The sequence below is a fragment of the Raphanus sativus genome, chromosome 9 (genome assembly GCF_000801105.2).
Source record: "Raphanus sativus cultivar WK10039 chromosome 9, ASM80110v3, whole genome shotgun sequence".
Taxonomy (NCBI): domain Eukaryota; kingdom Viridiplantae; phylum Streptophyta; class Magnoliopsida; order Brassicales; family Brassicaceae; genus Raphanus; species Raphanus sativus.
This window is the reverse complement of record NC_079519.1, coordinates 26884956-26904163: the sequence shown is the minus strand read 5'-3', so window position 1 is coordinate 26904163 and position 19208 is coordinate 26884956. Positions and strand designations below refer to the sequence as shown.

Below are 19208 nucleotides of genomic sequence, written 5' to 3'. Positions count from 1 at the left end.
CGTGACGACGCCGGAGTCCTTCTTCATTCTTTTGTTTTGTTCCTCGTGGCTCTCTTTTCAATATGACTATCAGCGGAGGCCTTGTCCGAGCTCTGGTTGCGTCTCCATCTCTGTCGGTGGCTCGGGACTGGAGTTACGACGCGTCCGCTTGAAGGGTTCCGTGGAGAGGGAGTGGTCAGCTTTGTCGAGTGGTGATTTCTCTGGGTGGTGGAGGCTTCCTAAGATCCACAAACGCAGGTTCAAGCTTCCGGGAAGAAGTCTCCCTCAGATCTGTCTTCGCCGGCTTCTGTTTGCGGAGTGCGGAGGTTTCCTATAGATCCGTGCTGCCGCTTAGTGACCCGTGTACTTTGGTGTATTCTTCGAGTTCTGATTTGTTCTTAGTCCGGTGAGTTTTGCGGTGAAGACGGGAATGGTCACTCCGGTAGACGAGAGGTCTCCGACTAGATGACGACTCCGTGGGAAAGACGCAGGCTTCCTTGGACCGCGTGTTGAGGGTTTCGAGTGTGAAGGTGTTGATTTTGGGTGGAGGCGTCGGTGAGTTCCGAGCTCCGACGAATGGATAGTGTGAAGGTGTTTGCTCCGGCGGCGGCGAGACGGAAGCGGTCGAGTGGAGGAGATGAAGACGCGTGTCGCGGTTGGTCCAGACCTCACCACGTGGTGAGCCACCTCCTCGACGGGCTTTCTGTGTTGGGCCGTTCGGTTTCGAGTTGGGCCGCGGACCTGTTTAGTTTTACCTTTAAGTTTGTAGGTCTGTGGGCTTGTAGGCCGGTTCTGTTGTAATCGGGCTTCGGCCGTTTTATTGGGTTTGGCCCATCTTATATTTAAAACAACTTTGACGGAAAAAAAGTAATAATAATGTCCTGTAAGAATTTTTACTCTTATTTTTAGAACTCTTACTAACGAATATAGTGAATATGTATATTGCTAAATAATAATTATTTAAAATGTAAAGTTTTGTATTAATAGTGAAAATTTATGATACTATTGACTGATATTGGTATGCAGTTAACCTGATAGAATTATGTTTACCAATCATTATTGGACTGAATTAGTTTATAGTGTTTTCTTTGTCAAAATTAGTTTATAATGTTTTCATGTGATTTTATCATATATATGATATCAGATAAAATATAAAAATACATGTTGTAGATAATCGGTTTCTGATTTTAAATTTACTCGGTTTGGGTGAATTGAGTTATGGATATTTTTTTCTTTTTTTTTAATTTATCTGCATTTTTTATAAATCTTGTATTTAAAATAAATAATCATCATATGAAAACCATTTTCAAATTTTTTTGTTTGTTTGTAACATTCAAAAATATTAGACCGGCACAGAATAAAGACTCGACTCCAGTTGGTAACATTCTACTTAACTAGTGGCGGAGCTAGAGATTTGTCTTACATGGTCATTTACTTATTTATTACTCTTTCCATTCATAAATAAGTCTTAAATGATAGATGTTCTGAAAAAAAATTTTGTTTAAAAAAAAGTATTTTTACATTTTCAATGTTTGGTTCAATGAAAAATTATAGGTTCAAAAAAGTTAATGGTGTTTATTGAATTTCTATTGGCTAAAAAGTTATGAAAAATTGTTATTCATAAAAAATAATACACTTACAATCAAAATTTAATAAATTTTCTTAATATATAAGAAAATTCTAAAATAACTCTTTTAAAAATAGAGGAAGTATTAGTTAATAAAAGTAAATGTGGGATTCGAACTCAGTCCATGGGAGATATGAAGTAAACTTTTAACTACTTCACTGCAATTAGGCCTGGGTATTTTACCCGGATCCAAAGACCCGACCCGAAACTGACGCGAAAAAACCGGTTTAGATAGGAACCGATCGATCAAATTATCCTATCAGGTCTTGTTGTAGAAGACCCGCGGATCTTGGACCCGATCCGACCCGAACCCTAAACCAGACGGGTATCTGAATTAATAATGTAAATTAAATAAAATGAATCGAGAGAAAGTCGAAGTCGGGTTATTTGTCTATAGAGCAAGGGATCAACTACTAGGAGACAACCAATATGTTGTATCTCGCATATTTTAATATATACACATTTTAATATAATAAAAACACAAATTTGAAATAAAATTTCAAATAGTTTCGGATATATTAATATTTTCAGATATTTTTTTGTATTTTTAAGTATTTTTTAGGTCAAATCCGAACCGAACCCAACCCGAACCCGACCCAAAACCGAACCGATAAATTTTAGTTACCCAAATGGGTCCAACCATCTAAGATCCGACTCGATCCAGATCCGGTAAGATCCAAACCGACTCGGAATCGAAAATTTGAAATTACCCTTTCGGATCCTAACTCCTAAACTCGAAAGACTCGAAATCCGAAATACCCGAACTGAACCGATACCCGAAATGCCCGGACCTAACCGCAATAATAAACATAATCCTAAGCCAATAAATAATTTTTTATAGATTTCATGTGGATCAGATGGACCCCCTAACATCAAGGTGGCTCCGCCACTGTAACCTAACCAATAAACAGTGAAAAATAAATCTATGGCATTAACTGAACTCATACGTGTGGAAAACTGAGAAAATGATATTGTAAAATAATTTCACAAGTTTATACTACTGATTATATAACTGAACTGTAGTAGGGACCCAACATTTACGTTAAGCCATTATGGAGCGCCATTAAAATATTGACCATCTCGATTTTTAAAAAGTGACACTTTACCTAACTGGGAAATAGTGTAACAATAAATCTGTGACAGTAATAGCTAAACTAATATGTGAGAAAACTGAGAAAATAATATTGTAAAATGATTTCACAAATTTATATAACTTTAAGGAATCAACATTTACATTAAGCCATTATGCAGTGCAGTACCAGGTACTAAAAATAGTGACCATCTTAATTTTTAGAAAGTGACAATATAACCTTTTTAAAAACCTTTTTAAAAACGTGACCATCCTGATTTAAATAAAGAAAGAGTGACATTATCAATTGTAAACTACAAGTCACTTGTTGCCCAAAAAAAAAAAAAAACTACAAGTCACTTAAATATCATATAAAATTATAAATACAGAACACATGAATTTATTTTTCATACATAAATTATAATTGTAAAGTAAATTATACTCAAATAAAATAGAGGTTGGTTTGTGTTTCGCATAAGATCTATATTTAGTAGATATTTTATGTTTAACATCTAATCTATTAAAACCGAAGTACATTTAGTACTTAACCCTCAATTTTCCTAAATAATTACCAACCAATGCCACTGATATTTTTGTCATTTAGCACCATTATTACATAACCAACCTAATTCGATTGATTGATCTACCCAAAATAATTCTTGAATATAACCATAAATAATTCTCGGTTTAATGTACCACTATAGTCATATATTCCAATTTCTCCCTAATGTGATAGAATAATCCTCATTTAATGCAAAGTCGTGTGCATAAAATTAGTTATCGATGTTAAAAAATATTAAATCATCTCTATCAAAAAAATTGTTTTCATGTAATATACTAAATCCAAACCAACCCATAGAATATGTGTTTAAATATAGTACATCTAATTATGAAATTGTATCCAGTTTTGTGTATATAATAGCATATACAGTTTTCAGTATCTAAATTTTTTATATATCATGTCTCAACATTCGCATTTTAGAATATTAATACTCCCTCTGTTTTTAAAAGATGGATGTTCTGGAAAAAATATTTGTATCAAAAAGATGTATTTTTTATGTTTTCTATATAAAAATTGCAATTTTCAATAAAATTAATTGAATTTATTGAAAGACTATTGGTTAAAATGCATTGAAATTTGATATTTTCTAAAAACAATGCATGATTAATGTGTTTTCTTAATATGTGTGAAAACTCCAAAACATACATCTTTAAAAAACAGAGGGAGTATGTAATTTATAAATAAAAAGCAAATGAAACCGGATCCCATACATTGGTTTGTATATACTGACAATATTCTATAACCAGCTGTCTATAATTGAGCCTGATTTTTAGGCAATCACCGTATCAAAAACGATATAAATCTTTCGAATACAATAAATATTCTTAAATGAGCAATTAGGATATTTATTTCCTATATACTAGGCTCGAGATAAAAAATAATAAAATATATCAAATTTTTTGAATGAATTCAATTTTCTTGAATAACAGTATTGGAGATACCGATTTAGTTGGAACTAAATCGATTATAGTATTATAAATATTTTGAATATCCTCTTTTTCTAAACTATTTAATTATAAAAAGAATATCTATATTATTAAAACTAAAATACAAATCGAGTTTGTTTGAAAACATGAATATCAACTTTTTAAAAAAAAAATTATTTGAAAACATGGATATCAGTTTTAAAAAAAATTTGTTTGGAAACATATATTTATATTATTAAAAAAGAAGTACAAATATAAAATATCTTTAAGTTTTCCAACTTATTTACAGTGACATGCCACTGAAGTAATTAAATAAACATATTTTAAAGAATCATTTTTTTATTAAACTATTTCATAGATCAAATTTAACTTAATTTTCGTATTTAATATATTTCCTTAAACAAATTAGCTAATTTTATGGATATTCAAATTTAAAATCAATTTTAATTATATTAAACTCGGATAATGTTACCATTAATTATTTTGAACAAAAATCAAGTTTAAATTCGATATTAGACATAATTATGAATATTCCTAAAATATATGTTTAACTTACCATTAATTATTTTAAAAAATAAAATTTATATATGCTAAGATTTGAATATCTTTAAACAACTTATAGAACAATATGAAATATTTGTAAGTGAATATTAATTTTAATATAATATAATCCCACCTAAGATTATATTTCAAAATTTTCAAACATATACGTTTAATCATTTCAGTTACTATTAATTATTTTCGACAAGAAAATTTAAATATCTTCGTGAAACAATGTTTAATGCTTATAACCAGATATTTGTTTCCTAACGTATTTAAATCTCACCGTATTGTCTATATCTGATCAAAATATTTAAATTCTTATTACATTTGAAAAATAATTTCATGTTAAAAGAAATATTATTCAAACATATCAATAGATCAATGTTTCGTCAAAAATTTAGTAACGGATACGAGTCACTACTTTCAACAGCACGTAAACTATTTAATTGTTGTATTTATAAAATATTTAAAATATAATAAATATTTAAAATATAAACCAATAAACATTTAAATAATATTCATTTATATAAAAATGAAAATAACAACCCGTGCGGGCGCACGGGTCAAGCTCTAGTTTATTTTGATTTTGAAGTTGCTCATATATTAGAGCATCATTTATTTTGATTTTGAGGTTATGGCGAGAAACTCCAGTTGACCCAAAAATTTATAACATTTTAATAACATAATAATTTTTTATTCATCCAAAATTGTATTTTTGCAAAAGAAATAAAAAGTTCGGAGACCACTTCTTCAGGATCAGACATATTTCCTCACCTGGTGAAAGACAAATTGCATTGCAATATCTCAAGGGGGTGGAGGAAATGTTTTCGAAAAGCTTTGCATTGCAAGATCTTATCCAAACTGTCAAACAACCGAGAGTTAACCAACTCGAATTAAACATACAAACCAGTCACAGGTTCATTACTGGTGATAAGTGGGGAATCTAACTGGCCTAAGCTGCTTTCGCTGTTTCACGAACAACGGCCAACTTAGCAAGAAGACCACATAGCTGGAGGTATGATCCAACTCCATCACAGATTCTCATATGAGCAAACCCAGTTTCCTGAAAACACACAAAATTGGTGTTAGACAAGTATGATGATGTTTTGAGATATGGTAAGAAGAAAACAGATGTATATACCTTCATGAACTCCAGTTTCAGATACTCAGCCATATCATAATTCTTTATTATACGGAAAAGCGTTGTGATAATGTCGGTGGGAGAGTAGCCTAGATCGTATAGCTGCTTCATGCCGTGACAAGCATCGTCGAACTTACTTTCCAACACATTTCGAACCATGTTCTTGACATGAAGCGGGTGAGGCTGGTCACAGACCTGAACCATACAAAAACAAAGAGAGGAGGAAATAAGTGGAGAGATGTATAATTTATGATACAGAAAAGTGAACTAAGGTTTTTTTATCGAACCTTGAAGACGTTTTCTTGATTGACAAAGCGGAACCCACTGAATGTGGCTTGCAAGTTGTTCAGCGCTTGCCTCATATCACCATCAGCTGTGAAGATTATCGCCTCAAGGCCTTCAGGTACATAAGGAACCTTGAGAGTTTAAAAACACAATCATATAACTTAGCTTCATTTGATTTCTGAGCCAACGGCAAAACAGGGGAGATATAATAAATTAATTGTATTGCAAACATATAGAAGGAGAGAAAAGTGGAAGAATGGATACATTCTCAGCTTGAACGACGACCATGAGACGGCCAAGTATGTCCTGATCAGATAACCTAGAGAATCGAACTAAAGCGCATCTACTCTGGATAGGCTCAATAATCTTGCCGGAGGTGTTACAAGCAAGTGCAAAGCGGGTAGAGTTTGAGTAGATCTCAATCGTTCTCCTCAAGGCTTGCTGTGCTCCAGATGTCATGCTGATATTATATCACAATGAATCAGTTAAAAAAGAATTGACCGGTTAGCAAAGTCAAAAAGGTAGAGACGAACCTGTCAGCTTCATCAAGAATGACAACCTTATGACGGCCAGGAGGAAGTGTGACTTTCTTCTGAGCAAACATCTTAATCTTGTTCCTAACAACATCGATACCCCTACAGACCCATAACAAAGAAAAAATGAGGGATACACGAAATGAACATTGAAACAACCTAAGGATCACATACATACCTATCATCAGAAGCATTCAACTCGAGAACAGCCTCTCTATAATTAGGGCCGAGAAGCTCGTGAGCAAGAGCCAAAATGCTAGTGGTTTTACCCGTTCCAGGAGGTCCCTACATATAATTAAAACAAAGCACATTTTTAATTAATAGTCTCTCCAGTGAACCCTAAAAAGTGACAAGCTTTACACTAAAAATTCTAGATAAGAGACAAAACCCAATTCCTGAGTGCAATTGAGAAGAGGAGTAGTAAAAAACTCACGGCGAGGATAAGATTGGGCATGTTTCCGTCGCGAGCGATGACTTGAAGCCTCGAGACAGCATCTTCGTTCCCGACGATATCCACCACCTTGCTCGGCCTGTATTTCTCCACCCACGGGATCTCGTAACCGCCTCCCGAACTGTTCGAAGACGATGACGCCATTGTAACCGATTGAGATTTGGGGATTTTTCTTTTCTGGTTTGGAGGGAAAATTGCTCCCAAGGGTTTCTAGTTTAGGGCGACGAAATATCTATCTTATTAAAACAGAAACATTCTGTTGAACCTAACATTTATTTTGTAAGTTTTTAAATTAAATACACATTTATACTTTAGTTAAACCTACATTAAATCACTAATGTTCCTTTCTTTATACTACTATCCATGTTTCCAAACAATATACTTATTTCTTTATACTACTATCAATGTTTCCAAACAATATATTTTTATACTACTATCAATGTTTCCAAACAATACAATAATTAATTTTAGTTATTTTATATCTATCATTTTCTTTTTAAAATTTTGTAGAAACGTCATAATTTCATAAATTGCAAAATAATGAACTTTAAAATTTGGATTATAAGATTACAAATTATGAAAATATTACAATTTAAATCAAATTATATTACATATCGGTCATCCATCAGTTCAATCGGTTAGTCTCGGATTTTAGTGATTTTTTTGATATGAATTTTTTAAAAACTTAAATTGAATTGTCAGATCTCCGGATTAACTGGTATAATCACAATCGGGTTGAATTTAAAAACACTGATTTAAATGCAAAAATATTTTAAATACACACTCTTTAAAAATTACCAAAATATTTGGTAAGTTATTAGTGAATTTTTTCATCGTAAAATATTCCGCGCTTCCAAAGCGCGGGTCAAGATCTAGTTTGCATTAAAAGGTCCTTATAAAAGAGAAGCATACGAAATCTGGACCAAAGTATTGAACTTTGGAGTAAAAGACCTCGATGTATTTTACATACATGCCCCCACGTTTTTGTTTGGCTGACAATCTCCAACTTTTTTTTTTGAGCAACATAGAATCTCCAACGTATTAATATTTTCACCTCTATAAAATTGTTTCATCTAACCTTTATTTTTATCTCTAAACTAGAGATTGTTATCTTTTTTTCTATTTATATAGAAAGAAATAGTATTCCTTTCTATACTTTTTTTCTTATTTTCAAAATACTTCTTTAACTTCCAAATTTTTGTAGATATAACCTAAATAATTATTTTTATTTTTATAGAAAAACAGTGTTGTAAGAATATAATTACATTTTTGTTTACATAATAGTTTCTAATAAAATTTTAGTTTAAAAAATTCATAATTCGATGAATTGTTTTCAAAAGTTAAAAATATACAGGATTAGGTTTCAACTTTTATAAATATAAGGTATTTCTTGTAAAATTAAAATAAAATCTTTTGAAAATATTTTTATATAGGCAAAAATAGAAGAATATATTGAAGAAATTCATCTTTGTTTTTAAAATATTATATTTTAGAAATAAAAATAGGAAAATATATTGGAGATTACCAAGGAGAGACATAAATATTAAATTTTGAATTCTGTATACTGTAATTCAATTCAGACATAAAACACGTGTTCCCATTAATGCGTTTCATCTTCTTTCTCTGTTCGATTCGAACCCCTAGATACTCCGGTTTTGACTCTGAGATTGTAATTCCTCCATCGTCATAACATAATCCTACACACCAATTTCGACGAATGCTGAAATAAAACAAAAAAATGCCAATAGAGACAACCGAGAACGATGCGAGGCCTTTGATTTTAACCGGAGGTGGTGGTGGAAGGAGGTCGGCGAGGAGACAAGGCCTGAGAGAAGCAGCAGAGAGGTTACTCAGACATGCAAGCAGCGGGAGGACGACGACGATGACGGCGAGAGAGCCGTCGATGCTGGTTCGCGAAACAGCGGCGGAGGAGCTCGAGGAGAGGCAAAGCGATTGGGCGTACTCGAAGCCCGTGGTGGTTCTTGATTTCGTCTGGAACCTCGCCTTCGTCGCCGTTGCGACAGCTGTACTCGTGCTCAGCAGCGATGAGAAGCCCAATACGCCGCTTAGGGTTTGGACCGTTGGGTATGGGTTGCAGTGTGTGATGCATATGGTCTGTGTCTGTTTGGAGTGTCGTAGGAGGAGTAGTAACAGGAGTCCTTCTTCTTCTTGTAGTGAAAGCAAAAGGTATGTGTTCTTTTATATATGCTTTTGTGTGTGTTTGGGATATAATGTGATTTATTAGTGTTTGCAGTTATACTAAGCATCTAGAGTCTGCAAATACAATGTTGTCGTTTATATGGTGGATTATTGGATTCTACTGGGTGTCTTCTGGTGGCCAAGAGCTAGCACAAGGGTCACCTCAGCTTTACTGGTTTGTTTTTTTTTTGTTTTTTTATCTCTTAAAATTCTCAGTTTGTTTGAATAAATAGCTTTTTATTTTTGTTTTGTTTTGGTTGTAAGGTTGTGTATAGTCTTTCTTGGTTTCGATGTGTTCTTTGTGGTTTTTTGCATTGCACTGGCTTGTGTGATCGGCATTGCTGTTTGCTGCTGCTTGCCTTGCATCATTGCGGTTCTGTATGCAGTTGCAGAACAGGTAACACTCCTCATCAAAGAAACTTGATTTTTCTTTTTGATATATTTATAATAATGGAAATCAGTTGAAAATGCAGGAAGGAGCTTCTAAAGAAGACATTAACCAACTTACGAAATTCAAATTTCGAAAAGTTGGTGTGTCTACTTTTGATGAAGAACAAGCAAAAGGAGATTCAGGAGGAGTGATGACTGAATGTGGTACAGATTCACCCCTCCAACATACTCTTCCTCATGAAGATGCAGTAAGTCACACAAAATTTTCACTTCCTCTTTCCGTTAGTAACCTGCATTTTTGATTTTTGACAAACTAGAGCCGGATTTTTGTTGTGTGAATCTCTACAGGAATGCTCCATTTGTCTTTCAGTTTATGAAGACGAGACAGAGCTAAGAGAACTTCCTTGTGGCCACCATTTCCATTGCAATTGTGTGGACAAATGGCTTTACATTAACGCTACTTGTCCTCTCTGCAAATACAACATCCTCAAGAATAGCAACTATGAAGATGGCGAGGTAGTCTAACACAGAAGAAGAAAAAAACTTGCAAATATGCGGATACATGTATCACATTAGCAGCGAGGGAACCCAAGAAATAAAAAAAGAGTTCAAACATTGATCAAGTCGTAGTTTTATCTTTTGCTTGTTGTGTTATTGTAATACACAGTTTAGTTATGTTGTTTAACATCTTCTGGCTCTTACTTTACTTGCTCAACAAGACAACATCTTGTTTTCATGATTAGTTGATAACTTGATATCGGTACAGTTTAACGTAGATTCTTATTAACTGGAAGAAGACTCGTTCGATACAATTCTTTATGTTGAGTGGTGAAAGAAAAAGAAAAAACTTAAAAGAGAAAATGAAGATGGTTCAAGGCTTTTCCTGGAAACCCCATGGATTCTTATTTGCCCAGTTCCATTGATCTCTGCACATCTCATCCACTCCATATTGTGCCCTAATAAAACAAAACAAAAAATCACAAAGAATCAGTCCCTTATTCACTTGATATCTCAACACAGAGGATGAATCCCTTATTCAAGTTATGGTTCTTGATTCACAAGCAAGATTGTATGATTTATATGCGGAAATGATATAAAACCAATGACTTACTTCCATCCAAGTTCTTTCTCAGCTCTCTCAGTTGAAGCATAAACAGCTGTTGCATCTCCAGCTCTTCTTGGACATAGCTTCATTGGGATTTTCTGCATAACAGATCTTTGTTTATATCATTTTCCGACAGCTAGCAAATCTTCCATCTCATTCAAATCAAGAAAGGATTAAAAAAATTTACCTTGCCAGAAGCTTTTTCGAAAGCAGAAACTATTTCCAAGACAGAAGTTCCTTGACCAGTCCCAAGATTATAAGCAGTACAACCTAAGATTCAGATAAAAAACACCAAACATTCTCAAAACCCTAAACCCATGAAACCAAACCCTTCAAACAGTTAAATGTTCTTTTACCAATCTTTGGATCATTAAACAGCTTGTTCAGCGCAGCGACATGTCCATCTGCTAAATCCATCACATGGATATAGTCTCTGACCTGCAAGTAACATGTATGTTAGTTCATCAAATCTATCATCAGAGATCCAAACCAAAGTAACATTAATTTATCGAGATGTGTTAATTATACCGCGCTACCATCCTGTGTAGGATAGTCATGTCCAAACACATTGAGCTCAGGTAATCTCCCAACCGCAACTTGCTGGATATAAGGCATGAGATTGTTCGGTATGCCCTTTGGATCTTCTCCGATCCTTCCGCTCTCGTGAGCTCCAACAGGATTGAAGTACCTCAGAAGAATTATCCTCCACTCTGGCTCAGCCGCGTGAATGTCTCTAGCTATCTCTTCAAGATACAGCTGCACAAATTGAAATGGACATGATCGATGCTGTCACAAATGAAACTATGGATGCAAAAACAAAACAGATTCGAGGTGGTCAGTAGCTAATAATACCTTGGTGCGACCGTAAGGATTCATAGCCTGTAACTCAAAGTCTTCCACACATGGGACTATCTCTGGTTGGCCATAAACTGTTGCCGACGAAGAAAACACCATCTGCATATTATAAACAATTTATAAGCCTATCAACGCGAATCATTCTAACCATTTAACCAAAAAAGGTATGAAAGTTTCTATATATCTAACCATTTTGCAGTTGTACTTTGCCATTGTCTCATAGAGATTGATAGTCCCAACTAAGTTGTTGTCAAAGTAACGACGAGGGTTTGCGACACTTTCACCCACAGCTTTAAGACCAGCAAAGTGAATCACAGCATCAAATCTGTTTCCCCCTCACAAAGAAGAATCAGAATATTAGACAAATATCAATTTCACCTGAATAAAAAAAAAAATATATTCATTAATTTTAAGTCTCAACGTTACCTCTGATTGGAGAAGAGTTTCTCAATGTCTCCTTTGTTTCTCAAATCACCCTGCAATGAATCAAAACACCTATAAATTAATAACAGAGCAACGTCTTAAACTTTCCTTGGAGATCAAGCAAACAAGAAAAATGTAGAATTTAGTATATTTCATTAATTTTTTTTTGAAAAGTCATACTCTGTATATTTCATTTAATTTCTTTGTCTCTTTTTAAGTATACTGAAAGATCATTGAAGAATCTCAGTTCTTTAACCAGCCAAAAGTTACACAAAAATGAAAGCTTTTTTAGAAAAATGGGTAACTGACCAGATGGAATTCAAGCTTGGAAGAGAGATCAGGACCAACAAGCTCACGAACCCTATGAACAGCTTCAAGGACAGAGTTATCAAGATTGTCGATGATGGAAACCTTGAAGCCCTGATTCAAAAGCTGAACAACAGTGTGCGTCCCAATGAACCCAGCACCACCAGTCACCAAAATGCACTGCTCCGCAGAAGAACCCATTGATCTTTTTCAGCAAGGGGAGAGAGGGAAAGTAAGAGTCTTTTTATTGATCTGTTGGGGTTCTTGTGAGTAGATAAGAACGTAGCCGTGAACGGAATAAAGGAAGAGGTTAAGATGGAGAAATCTCCTTTTTGATGGTTTCTTTTATGTTGTTGGAAAAGAACTCGTGAAGGTTCGTTATATAAGTGACGAGGAAAATGATATTAACACTTAACACATTTTTGACCAAAAAAAGATTTTGTTTGAACAACAAAAAAGATATTCATTTGCCTGTTCTTAACCTATTTTTGGATTAATGGATAACGAGTGAAGACCAAATCCACGAGGATTGGAGTTGGTGGGATAAACGGATAACTTAGTCTTCTACTTTTAGATAATTAATGATCTTTTAAATCAAAGAAAGTTTTCTTTTTTGTAAAAGTGATTAGATGGTTGAGACGAATCAGTTCTGGTGAAAAAGGAATTGTGGCTATAACTTTCAGCACCTGAGTTAGATTATTTATAATGTTTGGGTTTCTGACAAAGAAGTAAAAATACTTTTTAACTTATAATGTTTTGCGGTGTACAAGTCTGAGTCACTGTATCCACTCATTATTCAATCCGGAAGGGAGAAACAGTGACAGTAAGGAGGCACATTCCGAAGAACCGCCATCTCCGAAGAGTCCATCCATCTTCGAAGAATCGATCCGCCGTGGCTCTTCCCTAACCCTCGCAACAAGCCCCAAAGATCCTGATAGCTGACTTGTGGACTAGATGATAGTTTACATTTTGTGCAGATTAATATATATCTAACCAAGTCTAATTTTAGTATAATTCTTTTGTTTGAGTCTAAATTATTTAATTAGTTTCAAGTATTAAATTAATTAGTACTGTAAACTAACATAATATTTTAATCTACAAAATAAACCACAATTACAATTATCAGTATAGTCTATGAAAACAAAACTTCTATTCATCAAATAATAGTATATAGATGATTGAACATTTTTTTCTTCTTTGATAATTCCTACGAACATTAGTTTGATTACATTTTATATAATTTTTTTCTTCATTGGAACTTATAGTAAAATCTACAATAATTAAAAACATACTTCTATTTAACTAAAATATTATTAATTAAAGTAATAAATTGTATATTTCTAGTAAAATCTGAGTTTTTAATTATCATAGCAAGATATTGTATTCCTTAGACTTATAGTTTTTTTTTATTGGTAAACTGATATCAATGAAATTCATAGCACTATAAAGTATAGACCAAACAAAATATAACTCTTCCATGACACAAAAAAAGAAGAAATTTTCCTTTAAAATAATAATAAATAAATAATATTTTATGATATATTAAAGTAAACATAAGATGAAAATAGCTATAAACTTATTGTTAAGATTTGATAATACCCATTAATAATTATCCTGAATATAATGAAAAATATTTATTAAATCATCACTAAAATTGTTTAAAACTAACAATTTGAAAAATATTTATTAAAACTAATGACTCAGCCTAAAATTATGGAAATATGACAAATAAACTTCTAAAATTAATAAAACATAATAAATAAGCAAACTAATATGAAAAAAGCAAAATAACATAAAATTATGGAGAACATGATAAGTAAACTAAATCATTTCTCAAGCAATAGTATAGATTTATGCAAATTGTCACTAAATTTAATTATATCCTATTATTTTTATTAATGGTATTTTGATCTTTTACCACCATTAATTAACCTTCTAAATAGTTGAATAATAAGTTACATAAACTAAATTTAATTGCCTAATCTTAATGTCATATCTTTTAATTTTTTTATCAATAACAATAATAATGACGATCAATGATGACAAATGTCAAAATCTTTATTTCTATCTTATAAAGATATGACGACCAAATATATTGATGATTCCGGATCCTAAATCATGGTCGAGTCTCTCTATGAAGCTTAGGGAGGTAGTATTGTTTCACAGAAAATTTTCGGACTTCAAAATTTTCATATACCAAGAGAAAAGGATCAGATAGCAGTTTTGTTGGCTGTTCCAAGGGATAAACAATATATTGAATTTTAAATCAAACCAGTTCAATACTGTTAATTGTTGCAACAAAAATGTGAGTTTAATACACCGATACGATTAGATGCTAAACATAGTTAAACACGATTTTTTTTATAAAAATCTTTTACCATTAGGCCAATTAGACGTCGGTAGTTAAACACAATTTTAAAATGTAATGGAACGTTATTGGCTACAATTCCAAACTCAGTTCTAAGAATTTCTTTCTTTTCAAGTGTATAATACTTTTTATTTTAATGATATATCCAAAAGTCCTAACATATTTTGTTTCCAAATTTAAATTATAAATAAATAAATTTAAAATTATAATCTATGAAAAACATATAAATTGAAAATCTTTCATTTTCATATTTGAGAGTATCTCTCTGTTTGATTATTTTAAATTATGAACTTTTGGTACCAAAACATTTTAAGATTATTTTGGCATTTATCGACAACTAATAAAAAAGTACATAATATATAAACTCACATACTATTATAATCATAATGTCAAACAAGATACCGAAGAAATATTTTTGTAGAATTAAACAATATATAGCACCATAAAAATTGAAAATTTTATCAAATGGATGCTCATAATGTTTTTAAATATCTTGATCTTGAAAAAGAAAATCTATATGAAACCTCCACCAGACGATATAATTACTCTTTATTAACTTGGGTTTGTGGTAATATGTCAATGATCTAGTGACGATTCGAGATAACTTTATAGTTATCACTCAGTTAAAATATTATTTACACATGAATGAATTTGGATATTTTGAAATACTTAATAGGCATTAAAATAGCTTGTGGACAATATGGTATCCATATTTTGCAATGCAAAATTTGTCTCGATAATGTTTGTGAGTGTGTTCTCAGTGATAATCGTCCATTTGTATTTGATCAAAAAATAAATAAATAAATTTCCATTTGTCGTGCAGGAAAACGATCTATAGAATTGAAAAGGACAGATTTATTACAAAACCAACCAATCAGACAAAAGCCTCTCACACCTCTCTTTTGGGGATCTGAATCTTTCACTTTCTCTGAGATTCTTTTGAAGGAAAAGATCAGAAGAGAAGAAGGAGAAGAAAAATGCCGCATGGAACGCTTGAAGTTGTTCTTGTCAGCGCCAAAGGTCTCGAGGATTCTGATTTTCTGAGTAAGCTTTCATACAATCACTTGCTTTTCTGATGTTTGATTGGTTTTGTCTCAAACGTGTTCAAATTGCGAATGTGTGTGTTCACGTGTTTAAACGTTTCGACCTTTTTGGGATCAAAGATTTAATAATTGTGAAACGGTAGTCCCACTCTGATATTCCAATGAATCGGATTTTTGTGGATCTGTTTTATGAAAACTTTGATAACAAGATTCACATTCCTATTTGAGATTTATATAAATCTTTAAGATTTAAGATCAAAGATGGGTTTGCATCTTCTTTGACTGACTCGTGCTGGCTTTAAAAAAACAGATAGCATGGATCCTTATGTGCTCCTCACTTGCCGGACTCAAGATCAGAAGAGCAATGTTGCATCAGGTCAGTTCTCTCTCAATCAAAGATCCTTTGTGTTTCGAGACTTAAAAAAATAAATAAATGAATCTTGTCTTTTTGGCAGGACAAGGCACAACTCCGGAATGGAATGAGACATTTATCTTCAATGTCTCTGAAGGAACTACAGAGTTAAAAGCCAAACTCTTTGACACAGATGTTGGCACAGAGGATGATCCCCTTGGTGAAGCAACGTAAGATCTTCTTACAATGTAAACCATATGATCAGATTTAATAAGATATATGGTTTTTAGACGCTAATCGAAGAGATAATAAGTTGTTTTTGAAAACAATGCAGTATTCCATTGGAGGCGGTTTTCCTGGAAGGGGATATCCCACCAGCTGCATACAATGTTGTGAAGGATGAAGAGTTCAAAGGCGAGATCTGGATCGGACTATCCTTCAAACCTTCGGTATAAACAAACAAACAATCAAATGATGTCTTGCATCGTTCTTGATTTGCTTTTTTTCTTTTAAGGATAAGTCTGGATGCTGAAGAACAATGTGTTCGTTTTTTTTTGTTTGTTAGGAAAACCGAAGCAGGGGTTTCGAGGAAGAGTCTTATGGAGGCTGGAAAAACTCTGAAGCTTCTTACTAAAGAGATCAAAAACACCAAATGTGTGTTACACTTTAATTTGTTGAGTCTTGGTAATAAAATGTTGAGGGCTTCCCTCTTGAAAAAAGAGTTCTGTTAAGAGAGTTTCTTCTTATTCTTATTTTTATTATTGTTATTGTTCTGTTCTGTTCGGTTAGTAATTCAAAACTCTCGAGAGTTTGATTCGTTTGTCAAGAATTTGTTTCAGTCTTGTTTTGGTATTTAAGAATTTTTGTTCTCAATTCTAGTTTTATGATCATAACTTCATAAGTTATTAGGCACATACATATACGAGTTCTTTCTTATATTAAGAGCTTGTGGAAGTCTCTTTAGTTTCCAAGGACACGCAACAAGGTAAGCTTGAACTTTGGCTACCTGTACCACACATGTAGGATCAGGAGACTTCCTTATTGCCAGTACTCATATCCTCATCTGCAGTAGAGAAACGATGTTTCTTCAATTACGGTATACTTTCACTAAGCAACAAACTTCTCTGTATTATTCTTATTACTCTTTATCCACTTACCTTCAAGTAGACACTGCGTTGTTGCTCGTGATTCCAACTGGTGCAATCTTTTTGGCTGTGACTGTGGCTACGATAAAATAAAAAACATAAAATTTCCAATCATTACATGTTAGTGAAGACACACAAAGAAAACTATAGACAAATTTTCAGATTCTCTCAAGGTGATCAAGCTCGAGAGAAAGAGATTGTGAAAATATCTTCATTACATGTAAACGAGGAAAGAAGAGTTTACTTGAACACAATTGTAAATCAAATTAACTACTAAACCAACTACTTCTACTTAACCATACTAAACCAGTGTATACACTCTAATAAAATTCACACACAAGGGAAACTGTTACAAATTCAACTTGCTATTAGTAGCGGAATTTTCATAAACTTTCTGAATTGTAGGTCTGTTTTCTCATTTTCTTCTTAGTATTAGTAGCGGTCCTGACTTTTAAAAACCACAAGCTAATTGAGAAAAAAGGCTGAGACAATGGCATGCATACTACCAATTCAAACTCAGGCTGCTAAGGTTATAGTTAGATGATTTACACCATTAGAATAAAGAGAGTTTTGAAAAAGGTTGGCCAAATTTAACTTCTTTTTTCTGAATGAAAACACACACAAGCTTTAATCCGGCCTTTTATAATGCCGTCAACAATTTGGTTTTCAATAATCTTACGTAGAGATGCTGATTCTTTTTTTGCCAACAGATGCTGATCATACCTCTTACCTTTTAGTTATACTTTGAAAATGTCCACGCAGACAAAAAAAATATATAACTGAATATAACATGTTGATTTTATGATTAGATAAACGTTTTTGATTATATTGGACATAAAAGGGGTCAAATGCATGGCTGTGCCTGTCTACCTATTTTGTTGACTTTGACTCCTAATTCATGATTATCAATTTATTTACAAAATGTAAGATTGTTTTATATTTATCAAAGTCCAGTTCAATGATTCTATTATACAGTTTGTTGAATATATTACTTATTTATTCTTCTGGTTATTGTGTTCATATATACATGTTGACCGATCAATTTCTTTGAGAAGAAATTTCAAAATTAACTATTCGAAAATATTTTGAAGTTTGAAAGTATAGTTTTCATTCGTAAATATCGTCTCCCTATTATAAAAGCTTCAATTTTTTTGAAAAAAAAAAAATAGAAAACGGCATTAGGAAAATACTACCTCTGACAAAGTAACATGGCAGATGCCTTATTATAGTCACAACAATAAACTTAAACTCATAGCATGGCAGATGCCTTATTATAGTCACAACAATAAACTGAAACTAGCTTATATTTTCCTTATTTACTTACCACAAAACGAAAACCAACTGATACATGATTTGAAGAACGCTGTATGTAATAAATTTAAATACAAAATACTACAAAGTTTCTATGTGTGTGTGTGTCTATCATACATGAGATCATTTGTTGAGACAGAAAACTGAGAATTTCTTTCTCAAATAAAATCCTAGCATAAATTAATAATATGAAACGTATCATTTGTTGTGAAGCGGGTTTGGACCGTCGGGAACTTCCCTAACTGAAACTCCGTAGATCTGATCGTTCTTCTTGCCGGTATTCCCTTCCGATAACATTCTCTCACCGTCAAATCTTGCCTGCCGAAACTGTTCTTGGAACTCCTCCATAGCCGTCATGCTAGGAAGCTTGCGGGCGTCTGAGGAGATATGAAGTCCAGCGAAGAGAAAAGATCACCACGATTAGAAACGATAATCTTGAACCCCAAAGCTTCATCTCTTTCTTATTCTTTTTGAAGAAATTTCTTGTTTCTTGCTAATGTTGTTTGATGTGGTCCATGTGGATGAGTTAAGCTAAGATGTATTTTTATTGTAGGATCTTGTTAGAGAAGGAAAGAAACAAAATTCTTATTGAGTT

The 19208-nt window shown here is 32.9% G+C and overlaps 4 protein-coding genes across 7 annotated transcripts; 2 read left to right on the top strand and 2 right to left on the bottom strand.

The window, feature by feature from the left end:
• Positions 1–5528: 5528 nt before the first annotated feature.
• LOC130499537 (replication factor C subunit 2) lies at positions 5529–7325 on the bottom strand. Its single transcript, XM_056993691.1, has 7 exons — positions 7099–7325; positions 6844–6950; positions 6666–6767; positions 6397–6592; positions 6135–6263; positions 5848–6042; positions 5529–5769 (listed from the first exon to the last, which is right to left on the bottom strand). Exons 1-7 carry the CDS (start codon positions 7258–7260, stop codon positions 5659–5661), a joined length of 1002 nt encoding a protein of 333 aa, XP_056849671.1. The 5' UTR covers positions 7261–7325; the 3' UTR covers positions 5529–5658.
• Positions 7326–8630: 1305 nt separating this feature from the next.
• On the top strand, positions 8631–10400 carry LOC108823829 (E3 ubiquitin-protein ligase At1g63170). 4 transcript variants are annotated; one of them, XM_056993399.1, is made up of 5 exons: positions 8631–9303; positions 9362–9490; positions 9580–9712; positions 9777–9953; positions 10054–10400. In XM_056993399.1, the coding sequence occupies exons 1-5, from the start codon at positions 8855–8857 to the stop codon at positions 10228–10230; spliced, it is 1065 nt and encodes a 354-aa protein (XP_056849379.1). In that variant the 5' UTR covers positions 8631–8854; the 3' UTR covers positions 10231–10400. The 4 variants fall into 4 exon arrangements, with proteins under 4 accessions (XP_056849379.1, XP_056849380.1, XP_018452613.2 ...); XM_056993400.1 differs by having other exon boundaries at positions 8636–9303; positions 9789–9953; XM_018597111.2 differs by having other exon boundaries at positions 8647–9303; positions 9371–9490.
• Positions 10401–10468: 68 nt separating this feature from the next.
• On the bottom strand, positions 10469–12749 carry LOC130494749 (bifunctional UDP-glucose 4-epimerase and UDP-xylose 4-epimerase 3). The gene is made up of 9 exons (XM_056993401.1): positions 12398–12749; positions 12092–12141; positions 11855–11990; positions 11663–11764; positions 11339–11566; positions 11167–11248; positions 10998–11080; positions 10817–10908; positions 10469–10661 (listed from the first exon to the last, which is right to left on the bottom strand). The coding sequence occupies exons 1-9, from the start codon at positions 12593–12595 to the stop codon at positions 10577–10579; spliced, it is 1056 nt and encodes a 351-aa protein (XP_056849381.1). The 5' UTR covers positions 12596–12749; the 3' UTR covers positions 10469–10576.
• A 2894-nt stretch (positions 12750–15643) lies between these two features.
• On the top strand, positions 15644–17030 carry LOC108825816 (16 kDa phloem protein 2). Its single transcript, XM_018599166.2, has 5 exons — positions 15644–15806; positions 16116–16181; positions 16261–16387; positions 16492–16606; positions 16723–17030. The coding sequence occupies exons 1-5, from the start codon at positions 15740–15742 to the stop codon at positions 16789–16791; spliced, it is 444 nt and encodes a 147-aa protein (XP_018454668.1). The 5' UTR covers positions 15644–15739; the 3' UTR covers positions 16792–17030.
• Positions 17031–19208: the final 2178 nt, after the last annotated feature.